This window comes from Globicephala melas, chromosome 5 (assembly GCF_963455315.2).
Source record: "Globicephala melas chromosome 5, mGloMel1.2, whole genome shotgun sequence".
Classification (NCBI taxonomy): domain Eukaryota; kingdom Metazoa; phylum Chordata; class Mammalia; order Artiodactyla; family Delphinidae; genus Globicephala; species Globicephala melas.
The window spans coordinates 2,207,347-2,224,896 of record NC_083318.1 but is presented as its reverse complement, the minus strand read 5'-3'; the positions used below and the strand labels follow the sequence as shown (position 1 = coordinate 2,224,896).

The following is a 17,550-nucleotide window of genomic DNA, read 5'->3' as shown; positions in this document are numbered from 1 at the left end:
CCAACAATAAAATTCAAGCTTTCATGCAAAGACTGGGATTTTGAAAAACCTGCATCCACCACCATAAGCTCGCCAACTTACCAAACTAAAGACTTTTCTGCTGAGACTGATGGTGACGTTCACAAAAGCGACACTTTGATACATGACTGTCACCTCCATTGCTTGGTGATCCGTTATCTTCCAAATGCCCAGTGTGTGATGCCACAGGAACAAGCGTGCATAAGGACTGGTCCAGGCGCAGGACGGACAGATGGTTTCCAATAAGACAGAAGTGAAAGTTCATCGATACGATTTCAGATTCCACGTTGCAACCAGCCCGAGAGGGACCACCGCTTGTTGAGTTTGGGTGTCGTCACGAGGAAGAACGTCCGTGACCTGAAGATGTTATTAAACCTTCCTTTCTTTCCCAAACGTGTAAGCGTGTGAGTCTGGATTTCCCAGATCCTCTCACAGTTTCCAACCAAGCCATGTGCCACAGTGGACGCTGACCTCTCTGAAGCCAGAGATTTGTGGAAAGGTGACACGATGCCACTCTTCTCGCTAAAACTTCTTGTTTTGGAAAACATATTTTCCATGTAATTGTTACTTAGGTTACCATTGTAGTGAGTTTATTGTTATTTTGAAGTGAATATTTCTTAAATCTTAGGTTTAATTTCTAATAAGGTACTCCAACAGGTGTTAATATTGGCAGTTAGAACCCACATAAACGAAAAGCTCTTGGCATCTTCGATAACTTTGAAGAGTGTTATTTATGGGGGTCCCGAGGCCCCGGATTGAGAACTCAGCCCTGGGCTGGCACGTGTGGGAACGGCCCGGCTGACGAGCTTTACTAGGAAATGCCAGATGGCTCCTCGGAACGGTTGCATCAGTCTGTATGGCCACCGGCCGTGTCCGAGTCTTCGTTTCTTGACATTCTCCCCATCTCACGAGTGTGAAATGCATGTTCGCATTTCATTTCATATTTTCCCAATGCTTCCTGGAGCTGAGCACGTCTTCCCACTTTTATCGGCCTCGGAGCCTTTGCCCTATTCCTTTTTCATGTGAATTTTAAAATAATTCCACCCATTTCAAAACAAAGAAGTGCAGTGTTATTGAGAGCAGAGTTGGGGTTTCATTAATAAAATTATATTATATTTTGGAGTTTCTGGGATCTCTCCACATGCTCAGATATTGTTTTAAATGTTCTTTTTTTGGATAGGTAAGAAGTGGATTTATTTAGAGAGATACACATTCCATAGACATAATGCAGTCTGTCTCAAAAAGGTGAGAACAGGGCTTCCCTGGTGGCGCAGTGGTTGAGAGTCCGCCTGCCGATGCAGGGGACACGGGTTCGTGCCCCGGTCCGGGAAGATCCCACATGCCGCAGAGCGGCTGGGCCCGTGAGCCATGGCCGCTGAGCCTGCGCGTCCGGAGCCTGTGCTCCGCAACGGGAGAGGCCACAACAGTGAGAGGCCCGCGTACCGCAAAAAAAAAAAAGAAAAAAAAAAAGGCGGTGAGACAGCCTTGGGAGAAACACACTTCACAGACAGAGTGTGGGCCATCTCAGAAGGCGGGAGGCCTGTTTTACATTTCTCAATGAGACTGAATAGTTTTCTTCATACAATCCTATACCTTTCTGCTTGAATTCACTTGTAGATATTCTATAGCTCTGAATCATAACTGTGAATTTTTCCATCCGCATATTTAACGGGTTGAAGGTAGTTTAATGTGCTCTTGATCTTTTCTATACTTTGGTTTTCTGGGTATATAAAAATATGATCTGAAAATAAAGGTATTTTTAATTTCTTCATTTCGTCTCTTATCCTGCTTATTTTGTTTGTCTTAATGCATTAGTGATAAATGTCAAGCAACAAAATAATAATGGTGAAAGTGAGCACATCTGTCTGCTTCTTGATTTTACTTGTCAGTGTTAACATGTTGTTTTCCTGAATCTTATCAAATATTTTAGCATTTACTGATATCGCCACTTTTCCTTCCTTAACGGACCAATAACCTGTAGAAGACATTGGAAAGCGGCTAAAGACACATCGTTTATGAAGGGCGCGACCTGGGTGGTTCTCAGCTGAGTTCCGCTGGACCCTAAATGGCTCTGTCCAGACCAAGGACAGGGATAAGCTGATTCCACTGAGGACGGAGAAGGGGCATTAATTACAAACTCTGATGGAGAGAGCAGGGAAAAGAAAACAGACCAGATTACCTCCAAATACAAATGCAAAAAAGCAAAATTACACGTTGTAACTGAGGCCTCGCAGTTTCTGAAACACTAATACTTCGTGACCCTGATTCTAGGAACGCAAAGATGTTAAGGTGAGACTCTGCCTCACGACTCGGTCCACCCCTCCTGGAGGGCTCCTGGGCATGACCACCCTGATGGGGTCGGTTGCCTGTCGGGGTTCAGTCCAGACCCTCTCAGGCCCAGCCTGGCCGGGGCCTAGTGTCAGTTGAGTGAGCTCTCATGCTGGTGCCTTGTCTAAGAGCTAGAAATTCGCCAGGGCAGCCCCCAAACACAGGCCTTCAACATGAGGCGCCTCCAGGCTCTGGGTCTCTGTGGTGGATGCGGGAGCCACCGTGCACACCGGGCAGCGCACACCCGGCAGTGCACTCCCGGCAGGGTACACCCGGCAGCACACACCGGCAGCGTACACCCGGCAGGGCACACCCAGCAGCGCACACCCGGCAGGGCACACCCAGCAGCACACTCCCAGCCAGGCACACCCGGCAGCACACTCCCGGCAGGGCACACCTGGCAGCGCACACCCGGCAGGGCATACGCAGCAGCACACTCCCGGCAGGGCACACCCGGCAGGGCACACCCAGCAGCACACTCCCAGCAGGGCACACCTAGCAGCGCACTCCCGGCAGGGCACACACGGCAGCACACTCCCGGCAGCACACTCCCGGCAGGGCACACCCAGCAGCACACTCCCGGCCAGGCACACCCGGCAGCACACTCCCGGCAGGGCACACCCGGCAGCGTACACCCGGCAGGGCACACCCAGCAGCGCACACCCGGCAGGGCACACCCAGCAGCACACTCCCGGCCAGGCACACCCGGCAGCACACTCCCGGCAGGGCACACCTGGCAGCGCACACCCGGCAGGGCACACACGGCAGCACACTCCCGGCAGGGCACACCTGGCAGCGCACACCCGGCAGGGCACACCTGGCAGCGCACACCCGGCAGGGCACACACGGCAGCACACTCCCGGCAGGGCACACCTAGCAGCGCACTCCCGGCAGGGCATACGCGGCAGCACGCTCCCGGCAGCTGGGGCTCGTGGGAATACTTGCAAGTTGACACGGCAGGGCTCCACCCCTGCTGCAGAGCTGGGTAAACATTTCCCAGACACACCACCTCTTCAGTCCCAAAGTGCAATGGTTTGAGTCCACAGCACGTGCTCTCCGAGGGGATCCCGCTGGGCCGTCCTGCCCACCCGGCCCCGCCCTCCACGCTGCACAGGACACCCAGCCCCTCCCTCCAGCAGACAGGTGTCTACACCACCTGGCTCACCGGGGGTGCTCTGACACCAGCAGAGCCCTGGTTACTGGCTGGCTGCCCTCAAGGGTCATGGAGGTTCAGATGAGCTGGTGGCTGTCACACAGGGAGACTGCGGCAGCCTCCTGCAGGGCCCCGGCTTCCACTCCCCACCCCGCAGCCCCACAAAAAATCCCAGCAGTTTGCTGAGCAACAGTCAGAGGAGCTTTTCCACCCCATAAGTCACCTGTCACTAACCCACCCACTGTGTCTCCTCAGAACCCTGCTGTGTGGCAGCAACTTGCTAGTCCAGGGGTGAACCAGGCATTCCTTGTAAAACAGAGAGCCACGGAGGGTTTTGCTCATCACCCAGCTGCACGGGGTGGGGCCACAGTGCACCCTGCGAGGGGATCAAGGCGACGGGATGGGGACTCCCCCGGCAGTCCAGTGGTTAGGACTCTGCGCTTCCACCGCACGGGGCCCGGCTTTGATCCCTGGTCGGGGAACTAAGAGCCCGCACGCCTCACGGCGTGGCCCCCACCCCCCAAAAAAGGTGACAGGACGAAGCCCTCCACACTCCAGACAGAGGACGTGAAGACCGTGACGGGGTACTCTGTGCTTTGGACAAACAATCAGGCCCTCGGACAGGTAGACGTGTATCTCAGCAAGTTTTAATGAATCCGGTTCTTCCCATACAGAGAAAAGCGCTACAGCCATTAACTGAGACGTCTGTTCTTTGTGACTAGCTGTGACCTTTCACTGGGACCTGACTGCCATATCTCCTACCAAAAGTCACATATCAAGAGGCTTCTTTCTCCCCACGTTTTTGGAAGAGCGTCCTCAGAGCTACGGAGTGGCAGCGTTCCAGGCTACGTCCCCAGGGAGGCCCTGAACAAGACGTAACCCCCGGCTCTCCTGTGGTGCCTTCTTTCAGCCACCTGGGCCCAGATGAGACTCAGGAGGAACTGGGGGGCGGGGGGGCTCTGGAAGGGCTTTCCTGCTGGCAGATCTCGCAGCGCTGAGGCTCCCACCCCCAGCCCCTCTCCCTCCCGGGGAGGCAGCCCCTGGATGGCTGCCGGCTACGTGCGCCCACGGCCAGCCCGGCCCTGCCCTGCCAGCACTTTCACAACCTGCTGTTACCTGGCTTCTCCACTCACTCGCCTGCCTGCCCCCCGAGTGTCAGTTCCCCGAGGCTCGGCCTCGTCTCATCCCCGCCGCATCCCTGGGCAGAGACGATGGAACAGGACAGGGTGTCCCCAGCAGGCAGGGTCACCGCTGTTATTAGCGCTGTCGGGACGCCCGATGTCCCGGGGGGACAGATGAAAAGGCCGCTGAAGGCGGTGCGGGCCTCTGGGGTTGGCCCAGGTGTTCGAGGCTCTCGGGGCCGACGCAGCAGACCCAGGGAGGGGGACACACCTGCCCCCGCGCTGCGTCCACCCGCTTCGTCTTGGGAGGGACCGCCTGCGCCTCCCTCCAGGGCTGCACCGTGACCTCCGCTTCCAGGCAGTGATGAAAATGACACGTTTAACATCAAAAGCCGTTCCGAGTACCGTCGACAGTGACGATACTGGAGAGCAGATTCCGGGAGGCTCTTCCCGGGAGCTGCCCTGCCGTGAGCCCGGGGCCCCGGCCGGCCGCGTGCCCGGGGGGCTTTAACGCTGGAGGCCGAGGCGGCGGCGGCGGGGGGCCGGTGGGCGGCCTAGACCCCGGACTTGGCGATGATCTTCTCGAGCAGGCTCATCATGCGCTCCTGCAGCTGCAGGCCCTGCGCCTGCAGGAGGCTGTGCTGGTCCAGCCCGCGGCGCACCTCGCGGCACGTCTCCTCCAGGGCGCGGCTGAGCCGGCGCTGCTCCTCCAGCATCGTCTCCAGCAGCCGCAGCTTCTTCCTCTGCAAGTGGCCGCCCTGTCCCTTGCGTTTCTTCACGGGCCGCTCGTCCGACCTGGAAGGACAGCGCCGGCGTGTGGACGGCTGGCCACGGAGCCCGGGCCTGCCTGACCCTCCCGGCCGCCACCGGGCACATGGGGTGCTGGGCTACCGTCCACGCACGTGAGGGCCGGGCCCTCCCACCACGAAGGGGGCACAGGCTTAGGAGGCGGGGGGTCCCTGCCACGAGAGCACCCCCAAACCCGCTGAGCTGGGTGGGCATGCCCTGGGCTCTCTGCTCGGGGGTGGGGCATCCCGGGTCTAACCGGCCCCCACGGGTGGGCAGGGAGCTGCCAAACCCCACCAGGCCCCAAGATCCTGCCCGTCCCCGAGCCCAGGCCCTCTGCTTCTGTGCAGAAGATTCGTGACCCCGCCAACCTCAGGGGCAGAGAGCAGAGCTCGGCCCCGAGAGGGAGAACAGCCCCACGTCCCAGTCCTGGTGCAATGCCTGGGGCAGCTGTCAGTCTGGGAACTGGGCTCAATCCATGGAAACAACTGTCCGTAAATCTCAGACTTCCCTGCAACTCGGCCTGGCCACCAGCAAAGGCATTTCTGTCTGGGGTCTTTGCTGAGAACAAACGGAGCAGCAGCCCCCCAGACTGGGGGTGTCAGACTGGAGGGGCCCCCGGAGATGCCTTCCTCACCCCACCCTACTCCCATCTGACAGACCTGAGACCAGGCTCAGGGGAGGCAGGGCCACAGCTCAAATCCACACTCTTCCTGTTCTCTCCCCCACTGGCCAACTCCTATTCATCCGTGAAAGCCCAGCCCAAACGTCACCTCCTCTGGCTCCCCGGCCCCCACACCACAGGGGTGTGTCTCCCGCACACCTGACTGAGGGCATCTTTAGGCAGGGTCAGCACACGCCTGGCAGGACGCCGTGGACGGCAGAGGGGCTGCGTCCCCCCACTGCAGCCAGGCTCCGAGCACACCCTGGAGGCTCAGCCTGACACCCCCTCCCCGGTGCTGAGAGACCAGCCGGCCCGGCCAGGCCAGGGAGAAGGGGACCCCAGGGCACGGTCTGCTTGGGGTAGGGGGAGCGCAAGAGCCAGAAGCCGAGGGAAGGCGGGAGCGCTCGCCTCTAATCCCAGCCCTCCTTGGAGAAGGTCCTGATTTATCCCCATTTCACAGAGGGAGGCTGAGGCCCAGAGAGATCAAGGACTTTCCACACAGCTAAGCGGTGACGGAGCAGGAGATGCACCCAGTCTGTGGACATGACAGCCCAAGCTTCGGGAACCACCTGCCTTCCTGTCTCTGGCCTCCCTGCCCCTGGGGGCTGGTGCATACTACCTAGGCTTCCGCGGCCGGCCCGGGCCGGCCGAGGATGCCGCCGCCAGGACAGCCCCCTCGCGGCCCTCAGCCCCCTCTCCGGAGGGCGGGTGCCCGGCCCCGCTGGTGTGGAGGCAAGAGAGGGAAGCACACACACTACCTGAACTTAAGGGACAGTAAGCTGGAGGAGCTGGCGGAGCCATCGTCCTGGAAGCGGCCTTCGTAGGAGCACTGCTTATACGGTAAGTACAGAGGGGTGGACTTAGCAGACGGCGACAGGGACGCCTCGGTCTGGGACGTGGAGGGCCCCGGCTGCTGGCCGTCCGGCAGTTTGCCATCACAGGACTCGGGGACCTTGGCCAGAATCCTATCAATGGCTAGGTAATAGGGCCAGTCGGGCGGGACGGACTCGCTATCTGTCATGCATTTTAATTTCCTGAAACGAAAGACACAAGAGCCAAGGGTGAGAAACAGCTGCTCCCGGCCCTGCCTCGCCCGGCCCTCGGCGGAGGGGCACTCGGGGGCTCCGGACCTGGGGGAGCCACGTGGCAGCCAGGCCTCCCCAGAAAAATCGGCCAGGCCCCAGGGCCAAGGTGACATGGGACTCAGCAAGAAGGCAGGCTCGGGACCTACACAGCCTTGGATGTTGGAAAGGATGCACGTGCCCCAGTGTGAGTGCCAGGACCTTGGGCTCATTCGTCCTCTCTTTGCTTTTCTGGAATTTCTAAACTCTCTGCAATGAACAAATGCTGCTTTTTAATAAGTTAACCGGCAATAACCAAATATATGGTATAACACCAACATGGGAATAAAATGTAACATAATGTGTCACGCAAACGTAAAGTACGGTCGTATAATCAACGCGCTTTTCTAAAGAGGACGCCCTGGGGAGCAAGAAGCTCAGAAGGTAAGAGCACAGGCCTCAGTGTCCAGCACATCTGAGTCTGTCTCTCGTCTCCATCGCTTTGCTGTGTGACCATCAGCAGGTCCATTAACCTCTCTGAGCCTCCATTTTCACATCAGTAAAATGGGGATGATCAAAGTAAGCTCCTCACGTGGCCGTCACTCTCGGGAAGATTTAAGAAGACAACGCCCGGTGTCTGGCAAACAGCAAGCTGTCAGATATTCTCGGCTGAAGGTGCCAGGAGGACCCGGGCTGGGCCGGACGGGGTCCCTTCCCACACTGCCTGACGTCCCCCACCCCCACTTGGGCCCCAGGCCCAGGGTCTGCACTGCACGGCTCTGCCCACTGTGGGCCTGAGCCCATCTGAGGCCCTGCACCACGCTCCCCTCCCCTGCAGACGGAACCTGAAGATCCCTGGGCCTTGGCTGTCCCCTGGGAGGTGAGGGATGGGGAGAGGCGGCCGCAAGACAGCTGGGCAGCACCAGCCAGGCCAGGAAGGAGGCCACAGGGTTTCCTGGGCCCCCGGCCTCAGCTTCCAGCCCCCATGTTCCTGCCCCTCGCTCTTCCCGCTGTGGCGAGGCCTTTGAGAAACAAAGCGCCCCGTGGCCAGACGGCCTCTGTCTCTGACAAGGGGCTCCCTGCCAGGGTGCAGCCACCGGTCACACTGGTCACTGCAGATAACGAGCTGACCACCTGAAAGAGTGGCCCCCCGCGGAGGTGCGTGGCTCAGGGCAGCAGGCAGAGGCGGGCCAGGCAGGACATGCCCTCGAGCAGCGCCCAGCAAGCAGACTGTCCTCAGCAGGAAGCCCGGGACGGGCCACGTGGGGACGAGCAGGCCGCTCCGGCTTCCTGACCACGGACCACCGTCCATCCCGCGGAGGGCGACACGGACATGGGCACAGCGGGTGGACGATGGTGCTCGGGGCCCAGCCCCCGCCCGGGCTCCCCCCCAGGCCCTCCGCAGGCGTCCCCCCAGCTCCTGGTCTGTCAACTCAAGCCAGCCCACTCCTCGGAGAGATAAGGAAAGGCCCGCCCTGGCGTGGGGAGCACCTGAACGGTGTGCCAACAAAGCACCCCCCACGGAACCTGGCCGCCCCCAGGCTTCCTTAACCAGCATTTTTTTTTTTTTCCGGTTACACTGAGCGACTTGCGGCATCCTAGTGCTCCAACCAGGGATTGAACCTGGGCGGCGACAGTGAGAGCGCAGAGTCCTAACCGCTGGACCGCCAGGGAATTCCCCCGACAATGTTAATATATAAAAAGCTGTCTCCGGGGCTTCCCTGGTGGCGCAGTGATTGAGAGTCCGCCTGCCGATGCAGGGGACACGGGTTCGTGCCCCAGTCGGGGAAGGTCCCACGTGCTGCGCAGCGGCTGGGCCCGTGAGCCATGGCCGCTGAGCCTGAGCGTCCGGAGCCTGTGCTCCGTAACGGGAGAGGCCACAACAGTGAGAGGCCCACGTACCCCCCCCACACACACACCCCTGTCTCAGGACTTCCCTGGCGGTCCAGCAGTTAGGACTCCGTGCTTTCACTGTCGAGGGCCCAGGTTCAATCCCCAGTCAGGGAACTGAGATCCTGCAAGCCCTGCGGTGCGGCCAATAAATTAATAAACAAACAAGGATTGTTTAAAAAAAAAAAAGCTGTCGTGAAAAAATAACTAAAGTCTCTGCTGTGGGAGGTTCTGGGTGGCAGGGGGAGAAAGAACCAGTCGTGCAGCCAAAGCGTTGGCCTGTGAGGGGCTGTGTGGCCTTGGGCAAGTCCCTCTCCTGCTCTGGGCCTCTGTTTCCCCATCGGTGTACGGGAGCTGACAGATGCCACGGTGTGCAAGTGCTTCCTAAACTGTGAAGTGCTGTCCGCGAGGGGGCCCTGGGCCCTCTCAGCCATACCCTCATCTCCTGTGGCCTCTGGGGCCCACATCCCTCTTCCAGGAATGGAACAGAATCCCTCCCCTGGGACTCTGAAGAAGCTTTCAGGATAAATAATGAATGACCCGGCTAGACACCAGTCAGGGCCCTGGAGCTATGGAGTCAGACAGGAGCCCCGTAAGACAGCCTGCGTCACCTCCGCAGCTCCCTCCTCACCGGGCAGGGGCGGGTGGGGGGCGGGTGGCAGGTGCGCCTACACGCTACTCGGCCCTTCCGTCAGGAGCCGGTGACTGGAATCTGACAGCCTTTACCTACGCGACTCCTCGGATGCCTTTGGACCCCAGCAGCCACCTGTTTTCCACCCCGGGGCCTGGCTGGGGGCCAAGCTGGGGGTCAGAAATGGGCCTTCGGACAGGCCAGGCTCAGGATCTCCAAGGGCCAGAAAAAGTTAAATGGATGCAACTGAAACAGCCTCTGGTTGCCCAGGGCCCTGGGGAGCCCCTGCACGTCCCCAGGCTCCAGACGGGCTGGGAGCGTCAGGCCAGGAGGGGTGAGGCCTCTCCTTGCTTGTTCGAGGTGGGCATGGGAGTCGGGGTGAGGGTCCTCTCACCCACGGTGTGTCTCAAGGTGCCCGAGGCCAACCTGCAGGGCTTCGTCCACACGCAGCTCTGTGCCCCTGCCCACAGCGGCCACTAGGAGGGCCAGAAGTGGCCTGGGCTGGGACCAGCTGGGTCCCGGCACGGCCCCCTGGACGGCCCCCTTCCCCCCCCCCCCCGCACACTGACAGGCTCTCGGGGGCTGCCCAGGCCGCCCCCAGGGCCCATGCTCTCGGTGCCACTCTCCCCCTAGAGCCCAGCTGCTGCTTGACCTTTACCTGCCCTGACCCACGCCACACCTCTGACCTTTGCCCTCCCTGTGACCCTCTCCTCACCGTGAGCCCCTGCAGATAGGCCTGGCCTCACACTCCACGGTGCTGGGCACGTGGGGCCACAGGGCTCCATCCCGGACGCCAGAGCTGCCCCTGCCGGAGCCACGCGCTTGGCCCCGACCGGGCTCCTCCCACGGCAGCCAGGGCAGGGGGCCTCCTCCCGGGAGCGGACCCTCCTGGGCACTCAGGGCTTCTGCTGAGCCCTCCACGCCCCACCCAGGCCCCAAGGCCAGCGCCGTGCTGTGCTCACAGCAGGCTCAGCGGATGCTGAAGATGACAGAGCGGCAGGACAGGCCGGCTCGCGGGCCTGGTGGCTGAGCCTCCTCCGGCCTCAGTTTCCCGCCCACACAGCAGCACCCGCCACCCTGCGGAGCAGAGCCAAGCCTGGGGGGCCGAGTGGGAGTCGCCCGCGGGCCTGGGGGGTGGTACCCTGGCCGAGGCCTGGGGAGCCGGGGTCAGCCCCAGCCCGGCCCTCCTGTGCCTCGGTTTCCCCCCTCCCCTCCCCCATGGCTTCTGCAGGTCCCCTCTCACTTACACAAAGCCAGGACCCCCCCCCCCACTCAGCTCCGGGGATGTCCCGGCCGGGGCGGGGGCGGGGGCGGGGGGGGCGATGTCCCTGTGCGGACCGCCTGCCCAGCGAGCCTGGGGTGCCCTGGGGCTCTGTGGCGGCAACAGCGGTGGCCGCGGGCCTACCTGTACTGGAAGGTCATGTTGGTGATCTTGATCTTGATCTCCTCGCCCAGCCGGCGCTCGCCGGTCATCTCCAGCAGCTTGCTGGCCATCTTCTCGTAGACCTTGGCGTTGCGCTTGGTCTGCTTCAGCTCGTCGAAGAACTCCTCCCAGACGAGCATGAGGCCGCGCATCTCCGCATCCGTCCAGTTGCGGGCCCGCCGGTGCTTCTCCGTCTGCGAGGACACGAGGTAGCCGGGCACCTCGGCCGCTGCCATGCCGGGGTCACCTGCGGGGTTAAAGAGCGCGCTCGGGCCGGGCCGCGTGGGGCCTGCGCACCACGGCGGCGGGAGCCCCGCTCCTGGAAGGCAGCTCCTCGCTCAAAATGGGGCCTACATCTGACAGGCAGGAATTTAGTTAAAAGCTTTTAAACGGGAAACGTCATTTTGATGTCACGTTTCCATAGCAACAGAGCAACTGCATAAGCTACAACAACAGAAACCTTTTAACTGAAAGCGCAGGAATCAGGGCCGCCCTGACAGGCCATCAACATTGCAGTGAGCGAGCCAGACCCCAAACCGGCGGCCCGGGCTCCCGGCCCCGCCCCGCGCCCCAGCCCTGTCGCCAGGCTGGCCGGCCCAGGCCACCGAACGAGGCACCTCCGCTGGGCAGACCGGGCTCTTGAGAGGTGGGGTCCAGGCCGCAGCCCCCGCCTCTGCCCCGCCCCGGCTCACACAGGTGGGGGCCCAGGGAGGGCCCAGGGTAAGGCATTGGGGTGCAAACAAATGAGGAGACCCAGAGGAGGAGAGACGACAGACAGAGGGGTGGCAGGGGCAGAGACAGACAGATGGGGAGACTCACACAGGAACACACTCTTGGGGACCCGCAGAGACACGTGTGTGCACCAACACCCACCCACCTGCATGCCCTGCACACAGCCATCCTCCGGCCAACACGCTCACACTTACGGTACAAACGCCACCACCACCAGGCTGGGCGGGGGCAGGGCTCCGGCCCCGAGCAGACCCCTGGCTCGGCCACTGTCTGCCTGCTCCCCTCCTTGCAGGCGGGATGCTTGCTGGCCTGGGTGACACATGGGGTGGGCTGAGGGGCCGGCACAGTGCTTGAGACCAGAGAGTAGCTGGGAGCGGGTGGTGCGGATCCCTCCCACCATGGGCAGCCCCACCGCAGTCCTGATCGGCCTGCATCAATCAGCCCCACCCACACCCAGACCTGCCTGGTCCACTCGGCTGGGTCGGCTGCTCCTGTACCCCACGGCCCCACAGGAGACAGCTCGGGGAAGCCTTGCTGAATAAAGGAGTGAACAAACGAAGGACTGACCTCAAGTAAGTCCCCTCCCTTCCCAGCAGGTTGCCTAGACTTCACCTTCGGACTTACTGGCAAACTCTTATTCATTCTTCAAAACCCTGTTCTGGCATCAGCTCCTCTCTGAAGTCTTCCTATTCAATACACTTTGGTCCTTCTTCCCTTTTTCCCTCCCGCAAATTGGACCTGCTTTGAGCCAGCCATTTATTTTCTGCCTTCCAGCTTTGTGACGCTTGCTAAGGCCACTGGGCACTGTTCTAAGTGCAGTATGTCTGGTACGTCTGTGTCTTCTACTTTGATCCTCACGGCACTCTTGCGAGGGAGGCTGGCACTGCTGTTATTCCCATTTTCCAGATGAACAGCCTGAGGGACAAAGGTGAGGTCACGCTGTGGTCAAGGAGCCAAGCTGGGCTCTGAACCCAGGCAGGCTGGCTCGGGACTGGGTTTGACTTGTGTTGTGCAGTGGCCGCCAGGCTCCCCGTGAAGGACACCGTCACGCCTCCTCTGCCCATGGTCCTGGGAAAACGCCCCTGCTGCTTCCTGGCTCTCCTGAGAGGCCCCCCAACGCTGACCTTGGACAAAGCGACCACTGGCACTGGCTGGGGTCCCCGGCCACCCACCCTCAGCAGGCCTCCGCCAGTGTTTGACTGAGGCTCAGGGGACAGGGACATGAACCTCCAGCACCAGCCAGGTGGTGCAGCGTAGGGTGAAGGAGAGCTCTGCAGAAGGACCGGCCAAGAGAGGCAGCAAGGCCGCCCGGCCCAGAGCACGTGCAGGACGGGCAGTGAGAGGTGGTGGGGCTGTAACGGGGAGGGCAGGACAGCAGGGCCTGAGAGCCAGGCTGGGGATGGGCCGCCACCTCGGCAGGGCCTAGGGACTGAGTGCCCACTGGGACTGGCCAGGGGACCAAGCCTTAGCCGGGCAGAAGACCAGAGCAGTGGAGCCTGCGGGGGCTTCAGAGAGAAGGGCCACCTAAGGCATCGAGACTGAACATTTTGAAGGTAAAACTCAAGCAGGTGGCTTGCCAGCAAGAGCCCTCACACCTGCTGGACGGGCTGCAATGGCCACGTGGTGCCCCCGCCCCACCCCCAGGCCCACGGGCCAGCGTGCCCATCCGTGAGCCTGCCTGGCATCCTCAGGGTTCCGGGGTGGCCTGAACTCGGGGGGAAGGGCTCACGAAGTCCAGGCCGAAAACCTCCACCTTCAACAGAGGACCCTCCTCGGGTCTGACTATGACAGGAGCTTCTTGGTCTGAGCCGTCCCAGGACAGGGAAGCTGACCCTGGGATGCGAGGCATCCCCGAGTCTCCGCCCAGGTGCCCCCCCCCACCGCACCCACGTGCCCAGAGCTTGCCCTCTGACACCCTGCGAGGCGGGCTGAAGCCCTAGGCGGAAGGAGGGGAGGTGCTCAGGATGGGGTGGGCTGGCTGGGGCTCCCTCCCTCCCCCGCAGTCAGAACTTGGAGTGTAGAGGGGAAGGGCAGCAGGGGTCCCTGGGTCAGGGCCCGGGCCTGCCATCAGCTCCTGGTGGAGGCCCCTCCCTCTCTGGGGACACAGGGACACCACACAGCACCGCCCAGGAAGGCTGACAACTGCTGCACTCCTCCGGCCTGGGTACCTGGCACAGAGCACTCAGTAGTGCTTGCCAAGTGGACCAGTGACCGCAAGTCCCACCTCCTCCAGGAAACCTGCTCCCCGCCCCGCCCTAGACGAAGGATTCAACCTACCAAGTGGCCCTAGCGCTGGCGCTCTGTCCCCCAGAGCCTGTGCCAACCCTGACCATCCTCCAGGTGGACCTTTCTTCAACCACGACTCCAAGAACAGAGCAGGGCTGCCTCAGTGCATCCCAGCACCAGGGGCAGGGGGACCAAGGGAGAGGCAGGCAAAGCCGGCTCAGGGTCTCAGACCCAGCTCCACCAACTCGGGTTGTGACTCGTCCGTCCCCCCGCCCCCAGCCCCTGTCCTCACCTACAGTGGGGCTCAGAGCACAGGAGTCGTCCTCTCTGGACAAGTACCCACCGCCAGACATGCGGCTGGAGGCTGCACCTCCAAGGCCCCGGGACCCCTTCCCACGGCCCCTCCCTCCCCCCACCAAACCCTCCTTGGAGCCTTGAGAGGGCAGAGGCCCCTGTGCTGGCCTGTCTGGGGCTGGCGAATCGTCATCAGGAAAAGCTGCTGCCCCAGGGCACCCGGCCTGGTCAACCCCAGGACAGCGGGTCCCGATGCCTCTGCAGGGCAGCTGTGGCCGGAGGCATCGCTGCCCATGCTCAGCGTCCTGGCAGCCAGGCGGCTCGGAGGAGGCATCTACACCCCCTGCTAGGCCTCCAGCCAAACGTCCAGGAGAGTCAGGGTAAAAGGCTGGGCTCCAGCCGTCTCTTCTCAGGTTTCAGGGGCACCGGAGGCCCTGGAGAGGGGGGCCCGGGGGACGCTCCCGGAAGCAGAGCCCTCACTTTCGGCGTCCAAGGACGAGGAGGAGCCAGGCAGGTGGGGAAGGCAGGCCCAGCTCCCCGCGGCCCCACGGGTGGGCCCACGTGCCCTCGGCTGGCAGGGCTGTGAAACTCGGCACAGGCCTCTGCCTCCCCCCGCGGAGGCTCAGGGCAGGAAGGGGCGTCTCTCAGGGGCCTCCAGCACCTCCTGGGAGCAGACAGCGGTGAGCTGAGCCCGTCTCCGAAGGCAGGGGTTTGGCCGAGGAAGACCCCCCAGCTGGGCAGAGGCAGGGAAGCACAGGGAGTGTGGGAGATGGGTCCAGGCCCGGGCGCAGGCAGGGCAGAGCTGAAGGAGGGCAGGTCGGGAGGATGGACTCCCTGGTGCCAGGGGGCGACGACCGTGCCGGCACCACCATCCTCTCCCCGCGCGCACGGGAGCCCAGACCGTAACTTTCAGTCCTCTGCCTCAGCAGGCAGAACCCAACCCCGACCCAACGGCTCCACTGGGCCAGCCAGCCTCCGAGCACACCCTGGGCCGGGTGAGTGGAGGCCTGGCCGGTGAAGGCCTGGGAGTGTCAGGCCCCTAGAGGACGTGGCCGTGACGGGCCCCGGGTTTCCTGCTTGGAAGGCCAGTGGGGATGAGCCGTCCAGACGGAGAAGCCAGGCCGTTGAGGCCCCCAAGCTCGTGGAAACTGCAGGACACCCTCATGGTTTCCCAAGAGCCCTGGTGACCCCACAAAGCAGGCCCACCCTGTGCCCACAGGCCCCGGGCCCTGGCAGAATGCCCCGTCCGGCGGTGCCTGGGCCCATGGCCAGGCTACCCTGAGGGGTGAGGCTGGGCCGGGCACCCCCAGACCCAGAAGGGCTCTCAGGCGTCAGGTCAGGAAGCAAGGGCTTCCTCTGAAGACAAGAGGGGTCTTGCCCTTTACCGAGGGCACCTGTGCACGGTGGCTGGAGGGTGAGTGGGGGACATGCCGTCGCTTCTTTCCAGGGGATCTGGGGGCATTTCTTTCTGGAAACAGCAGGTGGACCAGGTGTGCCGGCCAGGGTCTGGCTGCCTCGCCTGGACCAGGGAGGGGCGGGCAGAGCTTAGGCAGCTCTGAAGGGTGAGCTGAAGGGGCCCTGGAGGTGTGCCGCAGAGGAGACACACCTGTGGAGGCGACATGATCTTCCCAAACACGCAGAGCAACTCAGGTGGAAACGAACCCGTGCGGCCCGTCCACGAGGCCCAGCAGCTGAACGCTCTCCAAGCAGCTTCCTGCCGACACTGCCCGCACCTGCGGCGCCTGCGCACATCCCGACACCCTGTCTGCAGGCGTGTGCAGTCACACAGCCGTGACCACAGGCAGGGGCCAGTCCACCCGTGCTCGGCCGTCTCTCGGGGCCCCCACCACGGTCGGGCTCGGGGCCGCTCACTTCCCAGAACTGGGGGGACTTCGGCAGACACTGTGAAGCGCCTGCCCGGGGCAGCCCGCGGCCCAGGGTCTCTGTGTTTGCAGGTTGGTGGGCAATCACCAGCGCCCCGAGATGACTGTGACGCTCACTACCGGGGTTCCTGGGGCCTGGGAAGGACGGTGCCCACTCAGCTGAGTGGAGAAGACTTCCAGGAGGAGCTAGCATTTCAGGTGGGAAGAACTCACCGGCTCAAATAGACAGGGCAGCATCGCCTCACGCTGTCGCCCAGGAGCACGGGGGGGCAATGGCCAATGAGGCGGAAGGGGCAGCTAGACCGTGAGGGGCTCAAAAGTCAGATCGTGGCCCCCGAGTGAGCCCCCCAGAACCTGTGCCAGCCCTGACCGCCCCTCCAGGGTAGGGCTCCGGGCGAAACCCCACGGCCCCTGGGAGATTCCACCAGAACCGCTGCAGCCTTCGCGGCCGCGTGTGCGGGCAGGAGGCCCGCTGTGAGGTGGCCTGCGGGTCGCCTCCTCAGCCCCGCACGGCCAGCCACCCGGACCGGCGGCCCCCGACCGAGGCACTGGGCTCGTGCTGGTGTGGCATCAATTCCTGCCTCCCTGCCGCGGGGTCTAGGCTCTCCGCAAGCAAAGCAGGCCTCACCCAGCAAGTTATCGCTTAATTCTTTTCTTTTAATTCATAAGTACAATGTTTGTAGCAGTTTAAAAAATTAAAATGTACATCTCACGTCAGACTTCCCTTTCCTCTCGCAGACAGTCACATCTGGGCCAGGCTCCGGGACGCACCCATCGCAGCACTGCTGGTGCCCAGCGTGGCAGGGACGGCGGGGACAGTGGCGGCGGCGCAGCATGAGCTCAAACCCCTGCCGATGGCCACTCCGCCACGGCTCGAGGCAGCGAGTACGGGCAGGTGGCCCCACTGAGCTCAGAGCCCAACCACCTTCGGCAGGTCCACGACGGCCACAATCCTCCAGGGCCAGGGGTCACCCTGCAGTGACTGTCTGGGGCCAGATGCTCCCACATGCGCTCGAGGGAAGTGGGTTGCTCCAGCTGCTTTAGAAAGTGCCAGGCACAGGGGTAGAGTGCCCCTGCACCCTCCAGGCCCCTTCCGGTTGTCACCGCCACCTGAGCGGCCCCTCCCTGCTGAGCGCATGCCCAGGGCCGTGGTCCCCTCCTCGCGGGGGCACCCCGAGCTCCCCAGCGAGCCTTGGTGGCCTTCGGGGTGGTTTTCGCATCCCCGCCTGTCGCTCCCGCGGGCAGAACGGCCCTGAGTCTCACCCTGGCCAGGAGCTACACTTTCGGCCACGGCGCAGAGGGACAAAGCGAGGCCACGTGCCAGGAAGAGACGTTATCAA

General features: G+C 62.4%; 1 protein-coding gene across 2 annotated transcripts; it reads right to left on the bottom strand.

The window, feature by feature from the left end:
* Positions 1 to 4,130: 4,130 nt before the first annotated feature.
* Positions 4,131 to 12,735, bottom strand: MSANTD1 (Myb/SANT DNA binding domain containing 1). Of its 2 annotated transcripts, XM_030876779.2 has the most exons (4): positions 12,002 to 12,735; positions 11,058 to 11,322; positions 6,829 to 7,104; positions 4,131 to 5,415 (listed from the first exon to the last, which is right to left on the bottom strand). In XM_030876779.2, the coding sequence occupies exons 1-4, from the start codon at positions 12,447 to 12,449 to the stop codon at positions 5,175 to 5,177; spliced, it is 1,230 nt and encodes a 409-aa protein (XP_030732639.1). In that variant the 5' UTR covers positions 12,450 to 12,735; the 3' UTR covers positions 4,131 to 5,174. The 2 variants fall into 2 exon arrangements, with proteins under 2 accessions (XP_030732639.1, XP_060154706.1); XM_060298723.1 differs by lacking the exon at positions 12,002 to 12,735 and having other exon boundaries at positions 11,058 to 11,449.
* Between the last annotated feature and the right edge of the window lie 4,815 nt (positions 12,736 to 17,550).